This window comes from Trachinotus anak, unplaced genomic scaffold (assembly GCF_046630095.1).
Source record: "Trachinotus anak isolate AG129_WGS33_773 ecotype Australia unplaced genomic scaffold, CSIRO_AGI_Tana_v1 ptg000007l, whole genome shotgun sequence".
In the NCBI taxonomy this organism is placed as follows: Eukaryota; Metazoa; Chordata; class Actinopteri; order Carangiformes; family Carangidae; genus Trachinotus; species Trachinotus anak.
This window is the reverse complement of record NW_027273858.1, coordinates 14503687-14517421: the sequence shown is the minus strand read 5'-3', so window position 1 is coordinate 14517421 and position 13735 is coordinate 14503687. Positions and strand designations below refer to the sequence as shown.

The window sequence follows — 13735 nt, the reverse complement described above, 5'->3', positions numbered from 1 at the left end:
CATACAGCGAATCACTTCTTACAATTAAAATAAGTGTCATTTGTAGCTTTGGTAGCCACGTTTGGATTTTATGTTTAAGGTTTAACCTTGGAGTTAAAGTTATGCATTCAGGATTTCTTAAAAAAAATGTATTGTCTTGCTGAAGCCCTCATAAAAAATCTGCCTTATTTACTTCCTTGTTTGCTAGCTATCAGTCCTCTCCTGTTCTGCCTTTGTGTGTATACGGCTATATTACTTTGTACATCACCAATCCCAGCTGCTCAACAGTGAAACTGTGAGAAAATGTCAGCAGAAACATGTACTCTGTCATCCTCATGTTCATGTGTCTGCACATGCATCCCTGTGTTCAAGATAAAAACACAAAACGCACAGTAGACCTTTAATTACTTTACTTATTACTTTAATTACATTTTCTAAGTCATTTAGTATCACATCTGAATAACTTGATGGTTCCTGTATTTTTGTCAAGTTTTAAGGCAGCATTTAAATTTTGGTTATTAATAAATGTAACAATAATTGTACATTACCAATATGAATACGAATGAGAAGATCTTTACTAGGCAGAGGTATAAACAGGTATAGCTACTCTCTCTCTGCAGGTTTAACAGGCCAGTTTTGTGAGATAAACATTGATGACTGTGAAGAACGGCCATGTGGAGTCCTGAGTATTTGTAAAGATGCCGTGAATGGCTACGACTGCTTCTGTGCACCTGGATTTATTGGTAAGTGAAAGCTATTTGATGTTGTTCTTTGTCAGTTAAAGTGACATTTTATTCACAGAAGCAATATGTCAACACGTGCGCCTTTAATACTTTCTCAGGAAGTAACTGCGAGATTGAAGTGAATGAATGTCTCAGCCAGCCGTGCAGAAATGGAGGCTCCTGCATTGATGAGCTCAACTCATTCAGCTGCCAGTGTCCTCCTGGAGTCGCAGGTATTTTATATGCATCTTACCGGGGCTGTGTTTGTTTGCACAACACTGCTCAAACAAACTGCTGTATAATGAATGAGGAGTGGTCGGCAAGTTCAATACAACTCTTCAAACCAATGTCCTCTAAGTGGCAGGTTTGAAATCGGATCAAAACCAGATTTCCCTGTTGCTGCCACATAATAGTCAGACATACTGAGCCTACAGTTAATTCAAGAAACATGAGAAGTAATCCATTAATGTAAATTGAGAGAAATTATAGGTATTAATACAGTATGTATCAATAATATTTCTGTAATGTAGTCGGTACTGACTTTTAGGCAGAACTTCTTATTTAGCCAGATCAGGCACCTAACTGTAGCTCTGCAGTTGCCTCATACCTCAGGTGATCTGCATGCATCTTTGAATAACTAAATGGGATGATATTATGCTCTCAAAGGCTGTAAGAGTTAGAGAACCAGTTTCAAAAAAGCTTGAATTAATTTGAAAACTTCTAAAATAATATAAATGACATAAAATTAACATCACAATGCCACAATGAAAGGTTTCTAAGAGATGTAATTCAAACACAACGCCAACAAGATATATACGAATGTGCTTTTAAGTGTGTTGAATTATATTTCCTCTGAGCAGTGTGTAATCATGTGTTCATGCAGGCTTTTAATCCTTAAGGTCATATGATATTCATATATAGCAGCTGATCATCCATCTGCTGTTAATGTATCTCCCTGTGCTCCATGAAAAGCAGTGCATGTTCAGCCAAGCTATGTATAGCAGTTACTAGCTTGAAATGCATCTTCCAGAGTCTGCTTGGTGTTAATCATTTTACATTTCCCTGCTAATCAACTGCTGCACATAAAATATGGTATGAGGTCATACACCATGACACACAGAACTTCTTGCTAATGCTACATGCATTATCACTAAATGCGATGTGAAACTCTTTAAAATATATAGGGACTGACGTTAAGAGTTGAACCCTAAAATGCACCTACTTGTACATTTATTAAACACTGATTACTTTGATTTGGAACATGGCTGGATCTGATCAGAGTTCAGGAAAAGCAAAGGGGCAAGAGTTCTTTACCCACAAATGAACTGTGAAAATTGTAGCAACGTACGTTTTCATGCATGGACTGGATCTAACTAGTTTCACTCGCTGTACTTAATGTTTTATAGTCATAGTTCTTATTCTACTCCTTAAACTATAGGTGGCACTGTAAATGTATCGGCGGGACGGAAAGTTATGCTACACTCTGGCTGTCAGTGTGTGTGTTTTCAGGAATTATGTCAACAAACTGTTTTTGATCACATTGCATTCATCTTCAATTCTTATTCATAGTGGAAACGTTTTATTAAGTAACGATTACAGAGGAGTCACAGAAATCCAATCAGAGCAATACATTTTTACATGCAGAGGAACTGGCTGTCTCTTCTCAAAGCACTGAGCAGAAACAGCTAAAGTACTTCACAAAGCACAAGTCATAAGTGACACAGCAAAATGTGTGTACATGTTTTTCTGCACTTTAATTTTTGTTACATCATCCCATTGATAATTAACAATAATAATTAGAAAAGAAGTAATCCTCTGTGGACCGTGAATATCTAGTCCTGCCATTTAATCTTAACATCTTGTGTGCAAAGTTGCCTTACTTGCCAAGGAGTTATTTTCTGGGAAGCAGGACTTTCCCTAGTAAATGTCATGGCAATCTGAGGAAAAGGAAGGAAAATCATCATAATCTAGTCACCAAAATTCTTGGAACCATTATTCTCAATCCAAAATGTCAAGATAATCTGGCAAGAAGTGAATAAGCTATTTTGCTCCTTACCAAAAACAGACCAACCAACTATCAGTCAAATTATTTTCATAATTCTTCTTGCTAATATGGCAAAAGACATAATACAGTGTAGAGGAAATCATTCTAAGAGGATCTCAACTCACGCTTAAGTTCAGGCCACACTCAAGCCACATGGGAGGCGATTAGGTTATAAAACAAGCTCCATCCTTTATAGTGTTAGAAGAGCAGCACAAACAGTACACTGTAATTATATGGAATGTTGCTATAATTCAAAGACCTCTTCTCACTTTGGCATTTCACACTGTTACAGCCTCCTCCAAAGCTCACAGAGACCGCAAATGTGTGAAATAGGCTGGGAAAAAAATATCTATCTTGCAGATTTATTTGTATACAGTTGATCTGCTTTGTACTTTCAGAGAAAACAAATAAGTAGGGAAACACAGATAATAATCTATATTCCATATTTCACAAACTATTCTTTGTCTCATATACAATTTAGAAATAAATGCAAATCAGCCGCACAGAGTATTCTTTTTGGACAGGAAGATGACAGTGTTATTATCTTGCTTTTCCAGAGGAATAGTACAGTTGTGTTGCTGTTAAAACTTTGACATCTGGACTTAAAGCCCCTGTTTATTGAAAATTCAAAACAAAATATTAGTGTCAAATTAATTTTGCCTGTGTTGCGAAATATGCATGAGAAATATCTGTTTGACTTAATTTTTGTGACAACTGTCTAAAATACTTGAGCCAAGGGATTCAAGGTGTCACCAGTGATCAACTTTCAAATTCTGCATGAAAAGGCTTTAAGTCAGATGCAACAAATATTTCACTAAGTTGAGTGAAAGTTGAAAACTGAGCATGAGTCATAACATGTTACAAATCAAAGCTCAAATATGGTACTTTTTTTGAACATTTGTGACCACTCATTCTTTTTTACTGTCATGTCTTTACAGGGGATTATTGTGAAGTCAGTGTAGACGAGTGCACATCCTCTCCCTGTCTGCACAATGCCACATGTGTTGACCTTGCTCATGGCTATGGATGTGTCTGTGCACCTGGCTTTACAGGTTAGTATGGCTGAGGAGTATCTTTGTATGTTTTCACATGAACAAAATGTACACTACATATGTAGCTTACAATGAATATGAACCCATGTGGATGACATCTGTCGGACCACATGGAAATATTCACTTTGTATTGTATTCAAATGCAATTGTATCTACTTGTATTTCCAATACATTGTGTACCGATAATAAGTCAAAACTTCTCAACAGGTTTAACAAACATTAAACTTCTAAATTTCTATTAAACGAAACTAAGGGTTGTAGCTATGTGAGGTTGTTGAGCTAAAAGCTGACACGGGCATGCTAACATGCTCACAATGCTAGGTGGTGATTTGTATGATATTTACCATCACTATCTTAGATTAGCATTTTTGCATCATAAGATTTATGAGTTAGCAGCAGCAGAAGCCTAATATCAGACAACTAAGGTTCATACCACCAAAGAAATTATATGCAGCTGGCCACATATAAAATGCTGATAAAAACAAATGTGGAGATAAACTCACCTGCATTTGGAAAGTGATTGCTTTATTTTTGTTCTTTGTTTTTCACCAATTAAAACAACACATTCAAATAAACACATTTTTATTTTAACAAATGATGTGTTGCCAGTACAACAGGTAGGTTTTGAAGTAAAGTCAGTGGTCATCAGCAGCTCCTCCAAATAGTGTAGAGACGGCAGAGCAGTTTAATACTTTAACACATTTTGAAGTCTTGCTGAATTGTTATTTCCCCACATGTGGTGCTGTGATGCCAGCTGTTTCAAATACAAAGATGAATAATGACTCTAAGTTAAAACAAAGATAATGCATTTCCACCTGTAAAAGTCAAACATAATAGCAGATTTGAACTGTTTCCTAATAAGAGCTAATAATTCCCACAGAGCACGGTTCACAGTGCATTACAAACAGTAATACTGACTGCAGCGCTGAAGCTTATGATCAAAAAGGAGCTGGTTTCCCATCTCCTGTTTATTACATATTTAAGGTTGCCGTTGTTCTATGGTGATGTCAACAAGCACGTAGCGCAGACAACAGTACAAGCTGGCGTCTATAGGACAGAAAAGCCAAGCTCCTATCCTGATTTAACTTACAGCACCTACAGTGCACATTGATTAGTTTTTAACTGCCAAACATTTATGTCAGTGACCTTTCGATACAACATATTTATCAATCTGTGTTCTTTTCTGTCACAGGTACAAAGTGTGAGCTTGACATTGATGAGTGTGCTTCATCTCCCTGCAAGAATGGAGGCACTTGCATTGACCAGCCTGGTAATTACTTCTGCCAATGTGTGGCTCCATTTAAAGGTAATGAGCACTGAGGGAATGGGGACAAAAAGCAAAGTTAATTAACTTCACATACTATTATTTTCACCTGTCTGAACTCACTTCACATGTCTCAACAAAACGAGTACATCTTCATTTGGTACCTGTAGTTAAATAAAGAAAACTTGAGTAATTAGTGAGATGCAAACTGTGGTAGGTGTTTCTGCCACATAATTGAAAGCTTAGTCAGGGGATAGAGCCGGTGTAATTTATTGTCAGTACATATCAATAGAAAATAATTATTTCTATCATTTCATTCTATTTTTTGCTACAAATTTAACACAGTATTTGTATATACACATATGTGTGAATGAGATTGAATTGGTAGGTGTGGTTTTTCATATGTAATAGGAATTTGTTACTTTAATTGAAAATATATTAAATTTGGATTTGATCAGTTCTTCTTGAACCACTTGGTGGTGAATGTAGATTTAGTATGTTGGTGGTACAGCTCCTGCTGCACCCACATAAACAAATAATTAAAGATAAAACATTTTGAATTATAATTATAAATTACCAGATTTTGAATGATTTTGTGCTGTTAGCACAGCTTGTTTATGTCCCACATTGCTAAATATTACAGTTTACTGTGATTTACAACAAAACACAAGCTGTTAGTCATTATTAGAGGTCTACTGTTAACTGTGCATGTAAATGTGAAAAAAAAAACAGCCAGAATCTTCCTAGATACACTCGTCCAAACCAAGCAACCTGTCAAGAAAGACCTTGGTCAAAACCCAAGGACCACTCTGACAGATCTCATTGGCTGTGAGATCTTCCTGGAAGGACAACAGTTAGGGCAGCACTTCACAAATCTAGACATTACAGCAGAGTGTCCAGGAGGAAATGACTCCAGAAAAGGTGCATGGAATTTACAAAAAGGTACTTCAAAGACATACTGACAGCGTAAGGAGAAAGATTCAGAGCTCCGATGAAAATGAAAATGGAAGTCTTCAGCTGTAATTCAAAGGACTATAGAAAGTATAGAAGAAATAAGGCACAGTCCATTACCCATGAAACAGTATTTCTGCTGTAATGAAGGGTAGTGGCCACTACATGAGGTGATAGCTTGTCAAAAATAGAGGAAACTGTAAATAAAACCAAATAAAAGTAAACTCAGAGAGAGAATTTACATCAGTGCTCACAATCTGAGAGTCTGACAATTTCTGTTTTATTTTTTTAATATTAAAGCAACAGAGTATTTAGCCTAATTTATATGCAATACCTATGTGTTTGAAATACAGAAGAAAAGTAACTTTTAGCCACCGAAAAGCAGCACAAATCCGTTTATAGCTTTAGGTAGGATTTCAACTTCTGTGTCAAATCTCCATCTTACAGAAGCAGAAGTCTTGGTTTGTGCCAGTTTGTTTTCAGATCCAATCAGTACCTCATCCATCTTCTTTGTTAAATCTCACACATTTAAGAAGCAATGTATCTGAAGCAAATATAAATCCATTGTCTCATTTAATTTAATGCACAAGCTTGCTACCATACTCCAAATCTGTATATGTACATTGTTACTCGGTATATCCAAATGTAGCCACAAAATAAGGGACTTGGCAGTGGAGACTTTGCTGTATTACAGTCCTGGAGTTAGTGAGAGCTCAAACAGCTTTAGAGTGGGTTGTTGATTCTCAGTGAGATTGGCAGGTCTGGCAACCCGTTCACGTAACAGAGAGTCATTTGCCTCAGTGTTTATATCAAAATGTTCCGTCGTGGACCTTTAATATCCGTTCTCCCTTCTTATACAATGAGCGTTTAGGTAAGTATTTTGAGAGTGTTGTGTGCTTGAAAATAATAGTGTTGCCATTTCTTTCCCAAGGAAAGTAGCTTTTGCCCAGTCATGGCGTAGCTCCACTAATAAACTGTCAATAAAAGACTGTGCTTTTCACTGTAAGACTGGAAAACTGTCAGTGTAAAAGTACCAAAGTTGAATATTACCACCAAATTTCTGTGTAGTAAACTTTCTGAACTTCAGATTCTTCAGTAACCCATGGGCTGCAACAACCTGCTGGTTCAGCCAAAAGCCATAATGTGCCTGACATGTAGTTTGATCAAAGCATGAAAAACCAATCTAACAATCTAACAATTCCTCTACAAATCAACAGCTGATTTCACAAGGATTTCTTTTCTCATAATCTTTGCAGCAAGATTGGGTATTTGTTTTTTCTTAACATTTCTCTTCATGTGACTGTTTCACAGAAATTATCAGAGGTAGGTTACGCACTGTAGGTTGTTACTGTATGTCTTATGTCTAATTTTGCATGTTTTGCAACATTCACCATTTTTTGCTCACTCATTTCATGTGTATTGCGTGTCCTAATTGATGTTCTGCACTTGTTTTTTAAGACAATTATGCATGCTCTCTCTTTCTTTCCCTTTGTGATTCTCTTCAATGGATTTTTTGCTTCATGCATGACCTGAACATAATGATGTCTGCCATTTTTATATGTCTGTACAGTTTTAGCAGTTTGCTAAAACAAAGCGACTGACACAAAAATCTTAATAGTGCGAATGGTCATTTTCACCAAGCACATTAGTAACGACACTGACTGTTAGACGGCCACAGGTGTGCTTTTAAATCAGCACACAAAACAACTGCCAATCAGAACTGAAGACAGAGACTATTCATTTGCAACTTGTTTTGCCACAAGCACAAAATTACATTGTAATATTTTAGATATTGTAATAACATTAGACGTGTCATTGCTAATGTTCATGCACTGAAATGTATGAAATGAAAACAGCGCTTATTAGTTTTAACTTGCCAAAAATGCATCTAAAACTGTTTGATGACAGTATTTTAAATCCAGTTTATTTAGAAAATGACTCTGAATCTGGAACACTTGTCAGACATTCTGTCTGTATTTCTCTCAGGCTGTTTGTTTCTCTGTCCAGTGCGTAAGCTTGACATAGCATGTAATCTACCACAAGGACAGGTTCAAGGAAATGTGGAATATGGGTTTAATCTTCAATATACCCAGGTCTACAGTTTCATTGTGTTTCTACACCAATTCTTGTCTGCTGGATGGTCTTCCTATGTGTTCTTCTCTGCCTCACTCCAGGTCATAATTGTGAGTTCTTACCCTGTGAGGCCAGTAATCCCTGCGAGAACGGTGCAGTGTGTGTGGAGGAATTGGATCAGGACCATTTCCCTTTAGGTTTCCGCTGTCACTGTCGCCGGGGCTTCACCGGCCCCCGCTGTGAAATCAATGTGGATGAGTGCAGCTCTAGTCCCTGTCTTCACGGCTTCTGCTATGATGGTATGAAACACCCTATCTTGCCAACGTGCTTAATAGCACACACACACACATACACGCACACACACACACACACACACACACGTGCAGTGAATATGTCAAATTTCGTTTCGCTCACTTACAGTCTGAGAGGCAGTTTTCAATTGGGTCACCATTGCAGCTAATAAGGGTGTTATGAGAGTGGAGTTATTCCATCTGATGTGAGGATCTAGGACATTACCTGCTGGAGAAGGCTTGATTAGTTTCCTAACGCAACTGTAAAAGGGAATCAATTAAGCATCAATGTTGTGTTGTAATTTGAATAATGGATGATAAATGACAAAATTAATATAATCAAAGCTCAAGGAAGAAGATTGTTTCTTTTTTCCTGTGCCTATCCATTAAGATTTCACCCCTGTGTCTGTGGCATGAGTTATTAAAAACCTCATTGATCAAAATAAGTTGGTCAGTGATTGTAATTTATTCAACTTCTTTATTTTTTACATTTACTTTGAAGGCCAAAAAAACAGGAAACTGCACAAAAAATTATATATTTTTTTTTAAATGCACGCAGTTACTGTGCACCAGTTGCACAGAGTTAAAATAGATTAGATTAGAATAGATTGTTCAGTGGCAAAATATTTGTTCTGCAATATTAACTTTCAGCCTTCACGGCATTTCTGAAATCCTGCCAATGTTGTCTCATCTGGCTTATGCCAGAGCAAAACAATGATGGCAGTGGATCACTATGAAAGAGTATCCTATCCTTCACTGTGCTACACTAGACCTCGGCCAGCTGTCTTGACTAATCTTGAGTGCAGCCAGTTCGCCTTAGGTTAGTGAGGCAGGCCTCTAGGACCTATTGGCCGGCGCTCAGCAGCAGCCAGCCAGCCACCAGGGAGAGCACTGCATAGCCACAGTGGCTGAGATGAGTAATGCTGCTGCCACCCAGGACCTAAAGCATTTAATGAGAGTAATAGCAGCTACACGCACCAAGACAGAGTGACAGCATAGATTACGTGGTAAATCTTTGGGATAATGAAGAATCCTGGGACCCTGACTGGGGAAGTAATAAATTCACTCCTGTAAGAACTGCAATTACCTCTGTCACTGGCTGCCTGTACACCAGTGTTGTGTTGAAGAAACAGAGTGATGCATCCCTCTTTAACATCATTAATAATTAAAGAGAGGAAGGAATGCATTATTAGACGTGGGAGATTCTAACTTCTGATGGAAGAAATTGGCACATTTGTAACATCTGAATAAAGAATGGCCGTGAAATGGGCTCTTTCCTCTGCTGCACTGCTTTTTCCCCTCATTCAGGGTGCTGCAAGTGTGTTGAAAGAGTGGAAACAAATGACAGGCGGTGGACGGGAAAAGTGGTAGGAGAGAAGAGGACTCAATAGCCATTGCAGACAGGTTCATTTAAAGATGGTTAGTGTGTCCAGCTCTGTCAGACTGATGATGGGAGGGAGGTGGTACCGATCACATAGATTTAGCAAGAGCTGCTTTGACTGATACAGCAGAAGACTCTTATTTTAATTGCATTATTCCTTGAAAAATGAAATGGAAAAAAATCACAGTGGGTGATTATGCTCTATGCTCAAAATCAACATCTACCTGTGTAGGGATGTAGCTGAGTGAATAAATGCATGATGCAAGGTGCTGTAACTGTCCCATTCCTCTTTCAGTTGTAGATGGCTTTTACTGCCTTTGCAGTCCTGGTTATGCTGGGCTGAGATGTGAGCAAGACATCGATGACTGCGTGAACAGTTTGTGCAGTCCCAACTCTGTTTGTAAGGACCTCCATCTGGTGAGTAGACATTTTTGTTTGGCAGTATAACAGAGTGATATAATGGCCTCTGAAAGGCTTGAAAGTGGTCTAGTGCCCTGTAAATCGCTACATTTGGTAACTCATTTGAAAAAAAAAAAAAAATAGAGTTTTCATAAAATATTGACAGACCTGAATCACATATGGTAGTGTCTATTACATTTGATGACTGTCATGCAGTAAATGTTTAAAAGCATTGCTGTTGTAGTAAAATATAAACAAACGGTGTATTAACATGAATAGTGGTGTGTCATTAAAAAGAATGAAATACGCCTGTACGGCTCTTGGGTCACGTGGACTACGATCAGGTGTGCATACTGTGGGCAAATCTGGCCGACATTATTGGTCTCACCAGGAAAGTGTCTGGTGTCTGGGCGAAATAAGATACAAACAGAAAATGTCTAATGGTGTCTAATAAATACACCTCATTATTGTGACTCCTAATAGAATAATTATGCCAATTATGCCATTTATACCTTGTGGGAGAAATGAGCCAAAATGAACAAAAGAGTACCAAAGTATACCTGGAAACAAAAACACAGGAATCTACAATGGGCAGGTTAAATATGAAATGCATGATCATTAGTGTCAATCTTTTGAACTGAATTTTTTTTTTTTTGCAACCAGAAAACAGTGAATAAAGTTTAAAAGTTTATTCTTTTGGATTAATATACAGATACAGATATTAATATACAGGTAGATACATAAGATATAAAGAAGCATCATAGCTGATACTTCTTTATTTTTGGTTTGACATTACATTCTGTCAGCCCCTCTACGTTACAGCATGTTTTCCGTTGCTGGTGTCAAGGTGTGCCATTCCTGACTATGTAAAGCATGTGCAGGCACGGACAGGAAATTATGAATGCCTGTCAATGTCAAGTGTAAAAAAAAAAAAAAAACAGCCACTCACAGGACACGGTTTGTTTTGTTTCTGACAAATACAATGCATTCACAGCACAGCTCATTGGACACAGCTTACATAGTCATGGCTAAGCTAAAGTAGCTCAGTTTGAATTAGATTTCAGTTGTGGCATAATTTGGATAAACAATAGACAGACCCAGTTTGCCTTTTGGCTGCAGGTTCAGATGATTCTCTGTAAGCACTTGCTGAAACAATAAATGGAAGCTGAGTTTGCTGTGAATTGTACATCAAAGATCAAATGATTTCCTTCTTAGTACATTATGCGTGTGCTGGTCGTCCTGCATTGATGTCCGCTTATACCGACACCCAGAAGAAGATTATTTTGAGACTTCCCTTTTTTGCAAGGGGCAGCTCTACTTCTGTAGTTATTCAAGTGTTTTTTAAGCCAATAACATTGATCTGTTGCAGCTGCAAAAAGGCCTTGGGAGCTGCATGCTGCTCACAAACTGTGCAATGAGTACCAGGGGCCTTTTTCCAACAGCTGCTTATTTGCTAACAGATTGCAATAGTGAAACAGATGTGTCATAGATAAAGTCTTTCGGTTTGTTTTCCATTTTTGGTTTTTTTTTTTTTTTTTTATTCTGACAAAGGCAAATAACTAATAGTCCACACCTAATGTTCGGGTTTAAAATAAGTCTGTGCACTGGAAAATTAGCGCATAATGTATTCAAGAAAGATGAGTTCTATTTAATGGAAAACAGCAAGTTTTGGTTGGGAGACCTGTAGGGGCCAAATGGTAACAAGAAAAAAGAGAGAAATGTATTCTTACATATATTTCAGAACCTCTTCTAAGTACAGTATTTATTGTATTTTTGACAGTTGTCAGTAACCTCCCTCCACAGCAAGTGCTCAATAATATTTTGTATTTTATCTAAATCTAAGTCAACCTTTTGTCAAAAATAATAAAAGTCAAATAAGGGATTGTTGAACCACTCGTTGATGTTTCAAAGTCAACATGCTGTATTTTTATTTTTCAGTGTGTGGAAAAAAACTTTTCTGGTTTTTTTTGTGTTTTTTTTTCTCTCTCCACTCACTTATCAAAGTGTACTGCCATGGACCCTTATGTCAACAAACACTAACTTTGGTCTTTCACTGGAGACTTTGTGGTATTCATAAGCACTACCAGGAGCAAGCTAGCTTGCTCTTTTGTGATTATCAAGACACATTGGTTTTAGGAAAGCACTGCTGGAGCAATTTCAGGATATCTGAAGGACAAACACTCCTTCCTTTTTTCTCCCTGTGTTATGATATAGTCTCCGAGGAATTCTACGACGAGGCTTCAAAACTGTCCAGGCACAAAATACTGGTTAAAACATTTCAGTCTAATTTTCTAAGATAAACTAAACACTCCATATCCAAAGACAAAAGGACACACTGCATAAGAAAGAAATGGGCTATGATATGAGGGATCTAATGAAATTTCAACCAATATTTTTCTAGTCACACACTGTTCTCTGTTTCTCTGTATGTTTTTCTCAACTCATCATTCAAATAGGGACAGTTGTTGGAAACCCCTTCACATAGTCTTGTTTACAGTGCAGCTATTCCTCTCTCTGAACACTGTGTCCCACTGAGCTTTAGCTTATTTTGGAGAATTGCGGTCCCTGAAGGTGACTTAGCAGCAAAAATGAGATTATGTTCTATTGCCAGGGGTAAGGAATTGGAGTCTCCTGGAGGTATCTAATTTATCACGAGATGACGGCATTTTCTCTCCACGACCATAGGCCCCACATTGTACAAATTATATCAGACAAAGTTTAACGGCTCCCCACCAGTGTATGAAATACAGATTAGCATGCATTCAACCAGCAGCATCCAGGACCTTTTAGACAGGATGTTGGCAATGAGGAATCCTAAAAAAAACCCTTGACCATATGACAACCTTCATCCTGTATGCAAAGAGGAATTTAAATTAAACCAGTACAAACAAACCATTCATCTCCTGCCTCATGATTAATTATCATAATGTAGACTGCAATGATGAAATAAAGAACAAGTGATCCATATCCATACAGGGGAGGAAAGAAAAAATGGAGAGGATTAGCAAGGGCAGGAGCTATATATAAAGCAGTTCCTTAGTGTACAGTATTTATTATATTACCGTTACTGTATATTATATTCATTGGCTGTAAAGAGAAATCCTGACAGACCTCAATCAAACATATTTTACATGTTTGCTTGCATATGAAAATTCCTTTCCAGACAAAATATGCAGTGGTAATATTGCATGCTTGATAAGAAAGGCTGGTACCGTATACCTTGAATGGCATGGAAAAAACAGGCTTGCATTTTATCCAGAGGGTGGGTGGTAGGTGGAATACATCTGCATAGCAGTAATGTGAAAATTTAAGACAAGCATGACTCTGCCACAGTTTAAACAGATTTCCACAGAGAAGATGTTTTTTTGTTAGTGGGAGGTTTTATTCTGCAGTATTTTTTATTTTTTTTTTAAAGAAGATTGAATTTAATCAAGTATATTAAGCATTGCTGCGTTTGTTTCGTAAAATGTAACAGGTATAAATAAGTAAACAAATAAGTGGCAGAATGCCCTCTGACTGCTCTGTGACAACATAATTAACAGATTCCATTTGTATGTATAGTTATATATTATTGGTGTGT

General features: G+C 37.4%; 1 protein-coding gene across 2 annotated transcripts in view; it reads left to right on the top strand.

Moving 5' to 3' along the window:
• The window catches only part of eys (eyes shut homolog), a 146942-nt gene that overhangs the window by 41682 nt on the left and 91525 nt on the right, over nt 1-13735 (top strand). For both annotated transcript variants that reach the window (XM_071480865.1, XM_071480864.1), the window contains 6 exons: nt 600-722; nt 821-934; nt 3684-3797; nt 4990-5103; nt 8187-8384; nt 10052-10173. In XM_071480865.1, coding sequence (XP_071336966.1) covers nt 600-722; nt 821-934; nt 3684-3797; nt 4990-5103; nt 8187-8384; nt 10052-10173 — 785 coding nt within the window. The remainder of the gene's footprint in view (nt 1-599; nt 723-820; nt 935-3683; nt 3798-4989; nt 5104-8186; nt 8385-10051; nt 10174-13735) is intronic.